This window comes from Meriones unguiculatus, chromosome 14 (assembly GCF_030254825.1).
Source record: "Meriones unguiculatus strain TT.TT164.6M chromosome 14, Bangor_MerUng_6.1, whole genome shotgun sequence".
Taxonomy (NCBI): Eukaryota; Metazoa; Chordata; class Mammalia; order Rodentia; family Muridae; genus Meriones; species Meriones unguiculatus.
Genome location: NC_083361.1, coordinates 5,600,753 through 5,616,022, shown reverse-complemented (window position 1 = coordinate 5,616,022; position 15,270 = coordinate 5,600,753). Strand labels below are relative to the sequence as shown.

Sequence of the window (15,270 nt, the reverse complement as noted above, 5' to 3'; positions counted from 1 at the left end):
AGAAGGGGAAGACGTTCATCGCCAAGGCTGACCACCTGACGTTACATGGGGGGTAGAAAGTTGTCTTCTGCCTTCCACGCATGCACCGTGGTGCGTGCACACCCAGAGATACATACACATGAAATAATAATAAATAAATAAGTAAATAAAAGAAACGAAGATCATCTGTCCTAGGTAAAAATTACCAGGACAACACAGATGAAAGCAAACAATAGCATTGTTTTGTAGCTGGCTGCAGTTCCGGGGTCTTCTTTGTTATAAAGGAAAGTTCGCTGGGGAGATGACCAGTAGGTAAGAGTGCTTGCTACTCTTCCAGGGGACCTCAGTACGGTCCCCGCGCCCACATCCGGTAGCTCACAACTGCCTTTAACTCCAGCCCCGGGGGATCCAGTGCCCTCCTCTGGACTCTGTTAGGCCAGCATACTTTGGTTACAGAACATTAAGAAATCAGGCTCAAGCTGATCAGGGAACTCTCTCCCTGCTGCGTGCTTGTCCTCGTGCAGGAAGATGCCACTCGGACTGCTGGAAGAGAAAACGGCTGGCCCGGGGTTGGGGCCTGCGTGACGCCGTACCAAACTGCCGGGAAAGTTACACCCACTTCGGTGATAGTGGCAAGACGGTTGGAGACTAACCAGTCCCTGGTTGGGTCCGAGGTCTGCCTCACGGGAGGGAGGTCATGTATGATGCCGTAAACCTGGTCGAGAGCCCGAGAGACCGCAGGCCCTAGAGGGAGCCTTACTGGTGCTGATTCACTGAACGGTCATTTGCCAGACTACCTTCTTAGGCTTTATGTTTATCCTCATGGATTCACGACACTCTCAACCTTGGTAGGAGAAGGTCCTGTCTGCAGTGGGTAGGGGTTAATAGAGACTCGTCACCCGTCAACGAGCTGAGAGTAAGTGACCGAGGGCTCAGCCAGGGATGGACATCTGTACCAACTTCCCACAGTCTGAGGCTCAGGAAACACCTTAGGAGAATGGGTGCAAAGACTCTACAGCTGGGGGGTGGGAGTGGGGGTGCTGTGAGGTGCTGGCTGCTGGACATGACGTGATTGTTGGACACGTGGACTCGCAGCCGCCGTGGTTTGCCTGCGGAAGATCTGCACAACACGAAGGGAGTCAAAACTCCAGCATGAACGGGAAAGACCGCGCCCCTAGCTGAGGAGCTGTCGGCAGCTGTTGGCTTCCAAAGGAGAGTGCGCTTTCTTTTGGCCTTCATCCCTCACCCCACCACCTCTCCCCTCCCCCTCTCTCTACTCTGTCCCTGCTTCTCTCACAGAGGTCTCATCTGGACTCTTCCAAGGCCTCTGGCGGCTGTTCTCTCCCTCTCTCTCTCTCTCTCTCTCTCTCTCTATATATATATATATATATATATATGTATATCTCCTACAATCAAAACTTTCCCCCTTAACCATACCACGGAGCGATCATGTCATCAGTTCATACAGTACATACATGTGTGAAAATTTCAAAGTATTTTTGATAATTTAATGAGCCAGACATGCTGGTACATGCCTGTGGCCCCATCACTCAGGCCACTGAGGCAGAAGGATCCCAAGTTCAAGACCAGCCTGTGCAACCCCCATTTCAAAAAGGTGAGGGTGGCTGGAAAGATGGCTCCCCAGCACCCACACGGCAGCTCACAGCCCTCTGTAACTCCAGTTGTGTTGGATCTGACGCCCCATCCTGGCCTCCATGGACATTGCCTGCACACGGTGCGCAGACACAGGCACAGACAAACACCTGTACACATAAATTTAAAGAAGAAATAAAGATTTGTTAAAAGTCTTGGTTGGGTTGGGAGGGTGGCTCAGTGGATAAAGCACTTGCCATGCAAGCACTAACACATGTGTTCGGATCCCAGGAACCATGTAAGGCCAGGTACCGCAGCGCCCGTGTGCTATCCCATTGCTCCTAGAGTGAGATGCGGGAATGCCCGGAAGCTCTTGCGCCAGCCAGCTTAGAACACACATCTGCAAACTAAGAAATTGTCTCAGGCAAGGCAGAAGGCAGGCACCCACACCAGAGACTCTGGCATGTTAATAACACACACACGTGTGTGAACATACATGTACACACACATACATATCACACATAAACAAATAAATAAAGTCATATATGTTATCATTTTACGTGCATGAGTATTTTGCCTGTGTACCGTGTGCTTGCCAGAAGAGGGAGTCAAATCTCCTTGGAACTGGACTTGCAGATAGCTGTGAGCCACTGCGTGGGTGCTGGGAATTAAACCTCGGTCTGTGCACGTTCCTAACCCGTGAGCCGTCTCTCCGGCCTAACAAACTTTATTTATTTATTTATTTATTTATTTTGATCATGGGTTAATGGGTCATCAAAGTTAAGTGTGGTTGGATCTGACTTGTCCTGCAGCAGCAGCCTGCAGCCTTGTCCTCAGCCTCCCGACTGCGTCTCTGCTTTAGACTCTGTCTTCCCTTTACTACTTCATGGACCGAAACCTGTCAAGCGGTGTCAGACATGTAAAGAAAACTGCATTTGGGGAGGGGCTACAAAGCCAGTTTTCAGCACTGACTGTATTCAAGGAGACTTCTTTTGGCTTAGCTGGTAGGCTGACGCCTACAGGACGAAAAGAAGCCGTGACAGCATGCAGGGTCTTCAAGCAGACAGATAGCAGGGTCTGTCTGTCCTCCCTGGGGCAGGAGCCTGCTTATTCTTCTGAAGGAGCACTGTGGCTGGAGCAGGCGGAGAATGGGGAAGGTGACGTTAGAAAGGGCAAAAGACCGTGGGGATTGGGGGATTGTTGTGAGGGCTTTGGCTCTAGGGGCAGCTGCTGACTGAGCTGCTTTAGGGAGCCCTCTAGGGTGGGGAGTGCCCAGAGACCACAGGGGAGGCCTGAGGGCAAAGGGGGAAGCTGGCAGACCAACCCTCACTCCTTGCTGTGGGTTCCTGGTCTCAGCTCGGGACTGCCACATCCTGTTCCTGTCCCGGAGCCCTCCGGACCCTTCTCTTCTGTAAAGACAGGTGTGAGCCTCGGCTGTGGCCAACACAGGAAGGGCTTAGATGACCTTAGATGACCTGGGTGCGTCACCGCAGGCCCAGAGGTCTCCTGCAGAGGCAGGGTTGCTGACATGCTGGGGTGTTTCCTTGGTCATCGTTACTGTTCTTGATAATTTTGTAATTTTTGTTTTAACTTACTTGTTTTAAAGCATGTAGTGTGTGGTGTGGGTATGTGGTTGAGTGTGTATGTGTAATTGTGTGTGTATGTGTGTGTGAGTGTGTTTGTGAGTGTATGTGAGAGGGAGTGTGTGTGTGTGTGTGTGTGTGTGTGTGTGTGTGTGTGCATGAAGAGATCAGATGACACTTTGGGGGCTTTTCTTTCTCTCCTTCCACCATGTGGGCCCTGGGGATTGGTTTTAGGCAGTCAGATATGGCAACAAGAGTCTTTACCTTCGGAGCCATCTCACCTGCCCTAATTTTGTATTTTGAGAGGTGGTATTCTAACAGAGTCGAGGCTGGCCTGGAGCTCAGTATGTAATACAGGCTAGCCTCAAACTTATGATGTTTCTTCTTACCTTAGCTCTATAATCCCTCCTGCCATGGTGCCAGACAGGTGCACCCACACCCTGGCTTCTAGCTGTAGGTACACACACACACACACACACACACACACACGTCCTTAAAGGGCCAGGTCAGAAACGTGTTTATGAAGAAGCCCTATTCTAAAGCACCATCTCAGCATGCTGCAGGTCACAGGAAGGCAGGCCACCTCAGGTAGCCATGACTAGCTGGATGGCCTTAGGCAACTCCTCTTCTCCATCCATCATGTGTGAGGAGGATAATGAGGGTGCCTGCCTCGGGGCGCTTGTGAGGACATGATGAATCATATCTTTAAAGTGCTTAGCACAGGCCCAGGAAGGGCCCATGAGAGGTGGTGGTGAGCAGTGAGGTCCCACCCAAATTCCTCACCCTGTTCTTGGGCATATGCAGAAACTGGCCCTTCCTTGCTGTTGTTGCTCTTTGGCCGGGATCCACCCTTCCCAGCAGAGTATTTCTCCCTTACTCTCATTCCAATGCCTGGCCCGGGTTAGCTCATGTGTCAGACATTTGGGTCTGGCCTTGACCTCACCGCTGAGCTCCATGGGAGGTAGGGTTAGTGGGGGGATGAGTGTCAAACAAGAAACATTTTTGGTATAATTACAAATCGCCACAGGTGGCACCATGAAGGACAAGATTGGGGTGTCTTGAGAGAGAATGGTCACTGGGGCCTAATTATCAAGTTGGGGGCATGGCCAAAGCAGCTGTGACCCTAAGCATGAGGAGGAAACAGCTTAGGGACACTGGGAGGCTAGGAACATTCCAGCAGAGGGCAGCAAATCACACCCTCTTCCAGGCAAGAGTAGCCTATGAGTAGGTACCCTCACAGCTACTGTGCAAGCAAACTGGGTGAGAAAGTGTGCTTAAGAAACAGTCAGTGCAAAGGAAAAAGAAAGAAAGAAAGAAAGAAAGAAAGAAAGAAAGAAAGAAAGAAAGGAAGGAAGGAAGGAAGGAAGGAAGGAAGGAAGGAAGGAAGGAAGGAAGGAAGGAAGGAAGGAGAGGAAGGAGGGAGAGGAAGGAGGGAGGAGAGGAAGAAAGAATGAAAGAAGAAAGGAAGGAAGGGAGAGAGGGAGGGCCAATGCAAGAGTTGTCAGATGGCTCAGTGGATAAGGACTGTCACTGCAAAGCTTGAGTTCAATCCCAGGGCCCCCACGTGGCAGAAGGAACCATCTCCTTTGAAGTTGTCCTCTGACTTCTAGCAGAAGGAACCATCTCCTTTGAAGTTGTCCTCTGACTTCTACACATTCCTTTAGGTGCCAATTTATTATTTGTTTTGTTTTGTTTTTTAAGACAAGGTTTCTCTGTGTAGCCTTGGCTATGCTAGAACTCTCTCTGTAGACCACACTGACCTCAAACTCATAGAGTCACCTGCCTCTCAAGTGCTGGGATTAAGGGCATGCACCAACACCAGCAGCTTCCTCCCCCTCTTCCTCCTCCTCCTCCTCCTCCTCCTCCTCCTTCTCCGCCTCCTCGTCAAGCTAGGCAGTGGTTTCCCACACCCTTAATCCTAGCACTAGGGAGGCAGAGGCAGATGGATCTCTGAGTTCAGGACCAGCCTGGTCTACAGAATGAGCCCTGGTCTGGGACAGCCAGGGCTACACAGAGAAACCCTGTCTCAAACAACCAAATTAATAATAGTAGTAGAAGTAATAGTAAAAGATAGCTCAGCATGATGACCTGAGAGCCAAGCCTGATGACCTGAATACAATTCTGAGGCCCACGAATTGGAAAGAGAGAGCAGACTCCCACAACGTGTCCTCTGACCTCCACAGGTGTATGCTCATGCCCCCGCCATGCACAGTAAATCAACAAGTGCATTTCTGAAAAGGTTATTCTGAGGCTAGATGGACGGGGGCATGCTCAAGCAGTAATGGTGCGGAGGGATATGAGCGGCCAAATTGCAGCTGTGTATTGTAAAATCTCTTTCTTCTTTTTGTCTGAAGCGTTTTCAGAGTGTTTCAGATGTTATGAAATGATGAAAAAAAAAACAACAACACTAAGACAGGGTCTCCCTGGCTGGCCTGGAAGGCACTCTGTAGACCAGCCTGGCTTCAGACTCACAGAGGTCCACCTGTCTCTGCCTCCAGGGAACTGGGATCAGAGGTGTGAACCATGTCTGCAAAATTAGAGGGTGAAAGGGGCAGTAAATATGAAGTGCATGGGTGTTGCCTCTGTTGTGGAAATGTAGGCTTCCTCTGTGCCCTGCGGTGTCCTTTTGTCCTTAAGGGGGTTCTCCCTGCTAGGCGAGCACAGTGAGCAAGCTGCCGCCTAGCCTAGGCTTTTCACTGTCTTACATCCCCCAGAAAAGCTGGGTTCCCCGGCAAGCACCCTGTCTCAGCCTTGGTCCAGCGGGTGTAACTGAGGAATGGGAAACACAGAGACACCTCGGCCAGATTGACGCTGGAGGAGATCCCACAGACCGCTTCCCAGGCTCTGCTGCTCCCCTGGGGCGCCCCTGCTGACACTGGGGAATTGGCAGGGAGATCCCGGAAAGTGTGAGTACCCTCACTGGACTTCAGTAGTGCCCAGCTGCAGACCTCTTGCTTCTGCTGAAAGACCCAGTGTGCCCTCCCCCCCACCCCCGAGAATTCCCCATGCACCCAACAGGGGTTATAGAGACGTTCGTGGTTGGACCTGAGGCAAACGGGCACAAGGGGCTTTGGGCAGTCCCTGTGGCTGGCACATGCTGGCTGCTTTTGTCATCCCCCTGTGCTTGAGCGGCTTGTGGGTCTGAAGCCTGGACCTTCTGTGTTTGCACCCATGTCTGTGAAGAGGCTCTCCCCCCGTCAGAGAATCTCCCACCTCAGCCTTCATCCTCCGCTTACCCTGAGAAGCCCTCCCACCTGTCCAGTGTTCCCTCCCAGTTCGCCGCCTCACCCTCCCCAGCTGAACAGGAGAAGGCTTGCAGCTCCAAGGCTGTTTCTTTCCCTCCACTAACTGACCACACGTTTTCCAACAGCGCAAGCCTCCACGAGACTCCTTCCTGGCTGGGGATAATAACAGAACTTTTACCTAGCTGGGCGGCTGGAGGCTTTGGTGAGATCACGCCTGGAAAGCGTCCAGCGAGTCCTCATTGCACAACAGACACAAGCCACCATTGTTTCTTCCTGGGTACCACACACCCAGCCTTCCCAGCTGCCTTTCCCAGTGCTGAGCAGAAACACTGCCCATTAGCCAAGAGCGCTTGCCTCAAGGAACTGCCCTCTTCGTGCTAATCACCCTCAAGTCTCCAGCACTTTCCATCCTGTACGGCAAATCCCCAGCTCCTTCCAAAAGAAGGTGCCCCTCGCCCCAGCCGTGCCCAGGTCTCCCTAGGGAGCACAGTCAACCACGATGAAAATGGACAGTGCGTTCGTGTTTATTCACAAAGCTCAAAGCAGTCCCGCCAGGGGCACCCAGGAAGCTCTCCCCCACCCCAAGCTCCTCCAGGCCATTTCAGCTGATGTGACAACAGGAACATTCGGCTGCCTGGGCTTCAGTTTAGGGCATGATGGCGGCGATACTCTGCAAGAGAAGAGAGGGGCATTAAATACAGGTACATGGCCTCAAGAGGCCTGATATCTGGGCTCCAATATTACTCCGGAGAAAAGATGGGGAGACCAGCAATTTATCTCGGAACAACCGGGAGCCAGCTGTCCCAGGGAGGTGGGAGGTGGGTTACGCTACAGAAGAAGTCCTGCTTGTTTCACCTCAGATTTCCTGCCACTCTGAGTTGGGGCTGTCACGGACCCTGGGCTCTGGACCCTAAACCTGGGAAGCAGTTAATAGCAGTTGCTGTTCAATCGTGAAAACCAGAATTTGGATCCCAGCACCCACAAGAGGTAGCTCACAAACACATGTAACTCTATCTCTAAGGGATCCAACAGAAAAATTCAAATGTTTATCCACCCCCCCTCCAAAAAAAAAAAAAAAGCTAGAGTAAGAACCAGAACTCCACAGTTTTATACTCTTCAGTCTGGAAGGGATCTACCTGCCAAGCAAAATTACCACTACTCAGCTCACCCACGTAAAGCAGAAGGGCAGGGTATCAGAGGCATTCACAAGAAGGCCAGTAAGAAGGGGAGGCAGCTAGTCGCTGGGAACGGGAGGAGAGATGATGAGGAGCCCAGATGATGGGCACGTGAGGGATGGTTTCGGCATCCCCGCCCTCCCTGGCTCCCAGATGCTCCAGAGCCCTGGAGGTGATATCTGTCAGCTTATGTTTGTTCGTTCGTTGGGACTGGAAAGTACCCAAAAGCTGCAAGTGGGTGACGAAAGGCCAGAGCAGAGCTGGGAGAACAGGTTGGATGGTCTCTACAGAGGCTGAGTCTGCCCAAAGGGACGCTGACTGCAAGAAGGCTATGGGAAGGGAATTCAAGGTAGAAGGGTGGAGAGTGGGGATCGTGCAGGCACTCACCCTCCACAGAGCTGGGAAGTTGATAAATGGCTTGTTGACCGAGGCCTGGAATTCAAGGACAAAGCAGGTCACCGACCTTCAGCCCACGGCTATCCTTGGGAGGACCTCAAGCAGCCTCCACTCCCCTCTCCCGGCTCCAAACCCACGTTTTACCCAAACTCACCCCAGATGCTACTGTAGTGGTTGCGGCCCCTGCGTGTTGGCCTCCGAGCCCGCCTTGATGAGTGCCCTATTGACAAAGCCAGATCATCACTACCACCCTTTAACCCGCGAGGGTCTCCCTCATTCCTTTTCCCCAGGAACCTGTCTCCCTCTGAGATGACTGGGCCTGAAGTGGGAGCCCAGGCTGACCTCTGGGTTCCTCCCTCTCTGTCCTGGCAGACAACCAGAGCCCCAGCTACTAAGCTGATTGGGAGAGGTGGACAGAACTCCAGGAAGGCTCTGCTTCTTGTGGACTGGCTCACCCAAGCTCTCCTTAAATTCAGCACCAGGGAAATGTTTCCATCTCGGAGGAGGCGGACTCAAAGGACCCACGCAGATACCAGTGGCACCATTCACCCTCAGCCCTGATTCTCCATCGCTTTTCTACACGGTCTAGCCTCAAGCCTAACTCAGCTCATCCTTGCTCTTGAGCCCAGCGTGTCATTCACCCTAGCCTCCTGTTTGCATCCCACCCTCAACTGCTCCTGCCCCAGTCCCAGCCCCCACTTGGGGGTCCTGTTCTCCACCCAGGGCTCTCTCTAACCCCATCCAGCCCCCACCCCACCCCGAGGCTCCCTCCAAGCAGGGTGGTATCCCAGCTTTCTGATCTCAGTGGCTTCTCCTGGAGTGCCTGAGAACCAGGACCTGGGGCCGTGCAGGAGGCTGCCTGCTTCTGGTCCCCAGGCCTCCTTGGGGCCTGCTCTCTTGCTACTTCCCTGGCCTCCAGCATCTGTTCTCTCTACAGAGACGAGGGTCTTCCAGAGGTTTTCCAGCCACCGAGTTAGGGAGGCGAAGGCAGAAAGAGAACTGCACACCTGCATCTCACTCGCTGAGCACTCCCCATGGCACCTTGGCAGGTCCTCTTAGCCTCTCTGAGCCTCAGTTTCCTCATCCGAATGTCGTAGAGTTATCCTGACCACCTCAGGGGCTTGTCACATGGGCAGAACACAACTGAGCCTGTTGCCAAAGCTCCTCCCCACACTCCAGGTTTCCTCAGCCTCGTTCAGTGTCTGAGCTCAGAACTACTTTCTTGTTTTGGGAGAAGGAACACCTAAAGTTCCCTCACCTAGGACAGCTCCCTCATTGTGGGACTGGGTCCCTTTCACCTTTCCCCCTGTGAAGATCTGCGGACAAGATGGCTTAATCCATCTGCCCAGCTTGGCCACCAGCTCTGTAGCAATGGAGGTGGAGAAGAAAGGAGGGGAACCCGGTGTTTTGGCTTCCCAAGGGTTTAGCCTCTTCCCTCCCACAACCCCCTTCTCCCCAGGTTCCCCACCTCTGTTCACCTACATTCAGCAGCTGGTTGGCCTCCTTGCTGGTTTGGTTGACCCCATTCTGAACATTGTGCTGCCACCTGTCCATTTCCTTCCCGGCCTGGCCAGCAGCATGGTGGACGCCTTGGCCAAGCTTCTCCGCTTCCTTCCCGGCCTGGTTGACCCCAGCTTGGACCCCATGGGCCACTTTTTCTGTTTCCTTCCCGGCCTGGTTGACCCCAGCTTGGACCCCATGGGCCACTTTTTCTGTTTCCTTCCCGGCCTGGTTGACCCCAGCTTGGACCCCATGGGCCACTTTTTCTGCTTCTTGTCCAGCCTGTTCGATGGTATGGTGGACGCCCTGGCCAAAGCCCTCTATCTCCTTCCCAGCCTGGTTGACCCCAGGATACATTACTTTGTCTCCCCCTTGCCAAGTCTGCCCTGCAGAATAATAACCGTGGCCTTGGCCATGGCCAAACTGCTGTGCCTCCTTTGCAGCATGACTAAGTCCCTGATTGGCCCCTTGCACTACTTTACCCCCCTCCCTCCCAGCCTGACCAAAAGCATGGTGAACACCATGACCTAACTTCTCTGCCTCCTTCCCACCGTGACCAAAAGCATGGTGGGCCCCCTGACCAAACCTCCCTGCCTCCTCCCCCCACTGACCAAAAGCATGGTGGGCCCCCTGACCCAACTTCTCTGCCTCCTTCCCAGCCTGACCAAAAGCATGGTGGGCCCCCTGACCCAACTTCTCTGCCTCCTTCCCAGCCTGACCAAAAGCATGGTGGGCCCCCTGACCAAACCTCCCTGCCTCCTCCCCCCACTGACCAAAAGCATGGTGGGCCCCCTGACCCAACTTCTCTGCCTCCTTCCCACCCTGGCCAAAAGCATGGTGGGCCCCCTGACCCAACTTCTCTGCCTCCTTCCCACCCTGGCCAAAAGCATGGTGAGCCCCCTGACCTAACTTCTCTGCCTCCTTCCCACCCTGGCCAAAAGCATGGTGGGCCCCCTGACCTAACTTCTCTGCCTCCTTCCCACCCTGGCCAAAAGCATGGTGAACACCATGACCTAACTTCTCTGCCTCCTTCCCACCCTGGCCAAAAGCATGGTGAACACCATGACCTAACTTCTCTGCCTCCTTCCCACCCTGGCCAAGAGCATGGTGGGCCCCCTGACCTAACTTCTCTGCCTCCTTCCCACCCTGGCCAAGAGCATGGTGGGCCCCCTGACCTAACTTCTCTGCCTCCTTCCCACCCTGGCCAAGAGCATGGTGGGCCCCCTGACCTAACTTCTCTGCCTCCTTCCCACCCTGGCCAAGAGCATGGTGGGCCCCCTGACCAAACCTCCCTGCTTCACTGCCCGCCTGGTTGACCCCGTGGTGGGCCCCATGGTGGATGATTTTGTCTGTCTCCTTTCCAACCTGTCCAGCAGCGTGGTTGACCCCATGAGCAAACTTCTCTGTTTCCTTTCCTGCGTGTCCGATTCCACTGTTGACGCCATGGGCTACCTTGTCCGAGCCACGGCCCACCTCCTTGCCGGCCTGGCTCCCCATGTGGCTAAGTCCATTAAAAACTTTCTCCACTTCCCTTCCAGCTTGAGTGATTCCATTGTTGATGCCTTCAAGGGCCTTGCCCACCTCTGCCTCGGCATTGCTCAGCCCTCGGCTGAACCCTTCTATGACCTTCTCAATGGGATCCTCCCGGGCTGCCCGCGCAGGCAGAGCCTGGAGGAGCAATAAGAGGCAGCAGGTCCTGAGCAAGCTGGCGAGCTGCATGCTGTTGAGAAGGCAGGCAGGCTGCAGAGAGGAGCGGCGGGAGTGGGGCCGCTATTTATCCTTTGGCTCCCTCCCTCTTCTCCATCCCGACTTCCCCCTCCCCCATGACTCAATTGCCCCTGTGAGGCTTTGACTTGGTTCCAGTCAGGGAGGTGTTTCCCAGAGACATTAGGGATTGAGCAATGAGAAGGAGGAGGAGGAAGACAGGGTGAGTCACAGAGAAGAGCATCTTTCCTCTTTGACCCGCTCAGGCCCTCCACCCCAGAGTAGGGTTCTGCCTTGCCCAGACCCCACCTGTTTTCCTTTCTCCCCCATTACCATCCACCCTCCCTTGCCTTTGAACCCACATTCAGACCCCGTCCATCCCTAGCCCCCATGTCAGCCCCCTTAGAGATCTAAAGCTACAGCTGTCCTGCTGAATGACTCCCAACCGAGCAGACAGGGAGGAGGAGAGAATGCCCAGCAGCTGAGGGGCTTGTCTGGTTTCATCCTTAGGGGCTCCTCTCCCACCTCTGCCGCTGCTCCAGTTCCATGGCCTTTGTCCCGGCTCCTCGGACATCCCTCTCACAGGTGCCTGATGGCTTTGCGCGTGCCTGGAAGCTAGAGTGTCACACAGCTGTCTCCTCTCATGCTGCACCTGGCCCAAATGGCCGCAGCAGCATCACAGCGAGACCTTCCGCTGTGAAGGTCTTCCTTCACCAGGCACAGCGTGCTGTTACAGGTGTGACAGTCATGTCCTGTGACATCATCCCTCGGTTTCTATAGTACTTATCGCCGTCTGAAATTGTATTTAGTTTCTAACAGTTGTGTCTCGCCTTCTAGGTGGTTTGCGTCTAGCCAACAGGCCCTTTGGACTGGGTACTGCCATAGCCCCAGTTTGGGGGAGGAGACATTAACTGGGGCTCATGGATGGGTTAGAGAGAAGGGAAGAGTCCAAGCCTGAGCCCATCTCACAGGGGCACCTGGGTCCCCAAAGCTACATGGGGTCTCTTGGGGAGGGCTGCAACTTTTGGAGGCAGAGTCACGTGCTCATGACAGAATCCAGGCCTCTTACCTCCCAGCCCAGGGGCTAGGGCTGGGGGCTGACTGCCGCTGGGAGAGGACGCAGTGGTACCTGAAAAGCCGGTTGAGGCAGCCCTGGGGAGAGGCTTGGAGACCTGGTGGAGCAGAAGCTGTCTCGAACATGCGGGCTGGGGGCCAGGACCTTTTCCTTCCTGCCTTCATCCTCGGGGCCTCCACTGCCCTGACCTGAAGCCCTAGGCATTGCACTGTTGGCTCAGATTAAAGGGGAAGCCGCTGGGAACCCGGCCTGGGGCTGGTGTCTGGCACGAGAAAGGCAGGTAAAGGGTGGTGGAGCTTCCCCGGTGTCTACCTGAGGGATAGTTTAGAGGAGGCAAACAAGACTGGGGAGCAGCGGGGTGCAGGGGTGAAGATAAGTAGGTTTTGATGCTGATGCTGAGGCCGAGCGAGGGGGCAGTACTGGGCAGGGCGGGCGTGGAGGAATGCACAGGGTGTGCGCCAGCGGGGGAGGTAGAGCTATGCGTGTGGGTGCCCAGGTGTGACCGAGAATCAGCACGTGTTTTCAGCTCCAAACCAGGGCAGGAGGTGGTCCCCTCAAAGGAGCAGCAGCCACACCCAGAGCCAAACAGCCCAGGACCAGGCACCCAGGAGCCTCAGCCTTCCCAGCTCAGACAGCAGGGGCTGGTTAATTGAGCCAATAGGCAGGGTGCATCTGTTTCCCAGTTTCACACTCCAGTGACAAAGGCGATCTCCGGGCAATGTTGGGCGTGTCGCTCCGGCCTGAGCATCCCTAAATGATGGAGAGTCGGAGGCTAGGCAGAGAAGTCAGCCAGGGGGTGGGGGTGGGGGGTCAGAATCCTGATCCGCCCCAAGATACATAGGTTTGGCCTACCCTTTTTAAAAAGGTATCCCATCTTTTCTATGTTCTGTTGTGACAGGGTCTCAGCTAGCCCAGAATGGCCTGGAGCTCTTTATGTACCTGAGGCTGGCCTTGAATTCTCCATCCTTCGGATGCCGTGACCGAGTGCTGGGATTACAGCAGGCATGAATCACCACTCTGTATTTTCTTTCCTGTCCTTCTCTCCCTCCATCAGCCCCTCTTCTCAGCTTTCTGTCCCCATTTGCCAATAGATCCAGGACTTCTCGCCTTTCTCCGTCACCGAAAAGCAGCCTCTTGCAATCAGGCTGTGCTGCCTTCTCGGTGCTGGCAAGGAGCTCAGACTCCAGGGGATCACACTTCATGCCACGGTGCCCAAAGCTGTAGCCTATGTTCATGCTGGTGTCTGCCCAACCAAGATCAAAAACGGGTGCCTTACCCAGAACCCCTCTGAAGAGGACTGCCCGGGGCCTGCATCTGCCACAGGTAGAGAAGCAGGTGCCATTGCTGGCAAAAGGCAAGCCTCTCTTCCCTGGTATTCAGCAGATGTGCCCATAGAATTGATCTGAACCAGCCGGTGGGAGAAAAATCTCATGACCGTCACTCCGGACGGCAGATTTGTCACTTTGAATGGCAAATTTTGAGGAGTTATTGGTCATTTTTGTTTTGTTTTGTTGTTTTGTTTCCGCTAGGCTGACCTCAAACTCATGGCAATTCCACCCACCTCGGCGCTCTGAGTTCTAGGTCACAGGCAAGGACCACCATGGTGCCCACCTCTCGGAGGGGGTCGTTTTGGTGTGGTTCTGGCCTTGGCTTTATGAGAAATCTGTATCTGAATCTCTATATGAAGCTCAGGCTAGCACAGAACTCTTCGTTTTCATGCCTCAGCCGAAAAGGGGCTGAGATGACAGGTATGCGCCACCACACCAAAGAAAACTTTGCCCAATAGCATCTAGATGGCCCGTCCCTTCCATCCTGCTTTCTTTCACATGCTAGGCATGTGTTTACCAAAAAGCTATATATGCCCGAGATATTTTTGCGTTTCTTTTTTCTTTCCTTTTTGTTTTTGAGATGGGGTCTCACTTTATAGCCCTGGCTGTCCTGGAACTCACTGTGTAGGCCAGGCTGACCCTCAAACTCCCAGGGATCTGCCTGTCTCTGCCTCCCATGAGATGAGCGTAAAGATGTGTGCCACCACACCCAGACCTTTTTTTAAAAAAAAAATTATTTTGAGACTAAGTTGGCCAGGCTGGCCTTGAACTCACTCTGTAGCCCAGACAGGCATCAGGCCTGCAATCCTCCTGCCTCAGCCTCTAAGTAGCTGCCTTGACAGATTCATGCCTATCTCTCTCCACCTTACTTTTAGTTTTCCTCTCCAGAGCCTTGCCAATCCCCACCCCCCGGCCAGTTCTTGACATGATATGGTTCTGGCTTCGGTTTTATGAGACAGGACCTCTATGTGGAGCCGTGGAAAGTTTCCACGGGGACATGGAGAAGGAAGAGGTTGTATCATTGCATGAGTTTTGGGCTTCCACCCTTCTCTCTAAGATGGTGACTCCTATCTGCAGCAAAGCCCCACACCCCCTTGGTCACAGCTGCGTGTCAACCGGCCCTGTGGGTGACGGCATCTGCTAGTGAGTCACAGAAGTACAAGGGAGCCCTGGGGCTGGAGGGGACATTTTCTCCCTGCTCTTTCCTAGACACTCCCTGAAAGCCTGCCTCGTAAAGCTAGGCACGGTGACCTGTAACTGGCGCCAAAAGCATCTAGGAGAATCACAGCAATTCTGAGACGCGAAGGGTGATCTCGAAAGGGAGAAGAGCAGGCCTGAAGAGGTGGCTCAGTGGTTAAGAGCAGGGACTGCTCTCGCAGAGGACCTGAGTCCAGTTCCCGGCACCCACGTGGTCCATCTGTAACTCCAGTTCCAGGAGACCCAACACCCTCTTCTGGTTCCCAAGGACACACAGTGCACAGACATGCATACAAGCAAAGCACCCAGACACACAAAATAAGTGTTGTTTTAAAAGAAGGAGGAGAAGGGGGAGAAGGCCATTTGTGGCAGATGCTGTCCTAGATGTTGAGACGCAGCCGCGGCTACAGCACCCCTCCAGAATACACAGCCAGCGGGGGAAGGTCGGGGGGACAGGGGACCAGGACATCAGCGGGTGCTGAGTACAGGGAAACT

At 54.0% G+C, this 15,270-nt stretch overlaps 1 protein-coding gene across 3 annotated transcripts; it reads right to left on the bottom strand.

The window, feature by feature from the left end:
* Positions 1-6,908: 6,908 nt before the first annotated feature.
* Sbsn (suprabasin) lies at positions 6,909-11,279 on the bottom strand. 3 transcript variants are annotated; one of them, XM_021642105.2, is made up of 4 exons: positions 10,837-11,279; positions 8,126-8,191; positions 7,963-8,007; positions 6,909-7,070 (listed from the first exon to the last, which is right to left on the bottom strand). In XM_021642105.2, the coding sequence occupies exons 1-4, from the start codon at positions 11,188-11,190 to the stop codon at positions 7,047-7,049; spliced, it is 489 nt and encodes a 162-aa protein (XP_021497780.1). In that variant the 5' UTR covers positions 11,191-11,279; the 3' UTR covers positions 6,909-7,046. The 3 variants fall into 3 exon arrangements, with proteins under 3 accessions (XP_021497780.1, XP_060222660.1, XP_060222662.1); XM_060366677.1 differs by having other exon boundaries at positions 9,450-11,242; XM_060366679.1 differs by having other exon boundaries at positions 9,454-11,241.
* Positions 11,280-15,270: the final 3,991 nt, after the last annotated feature.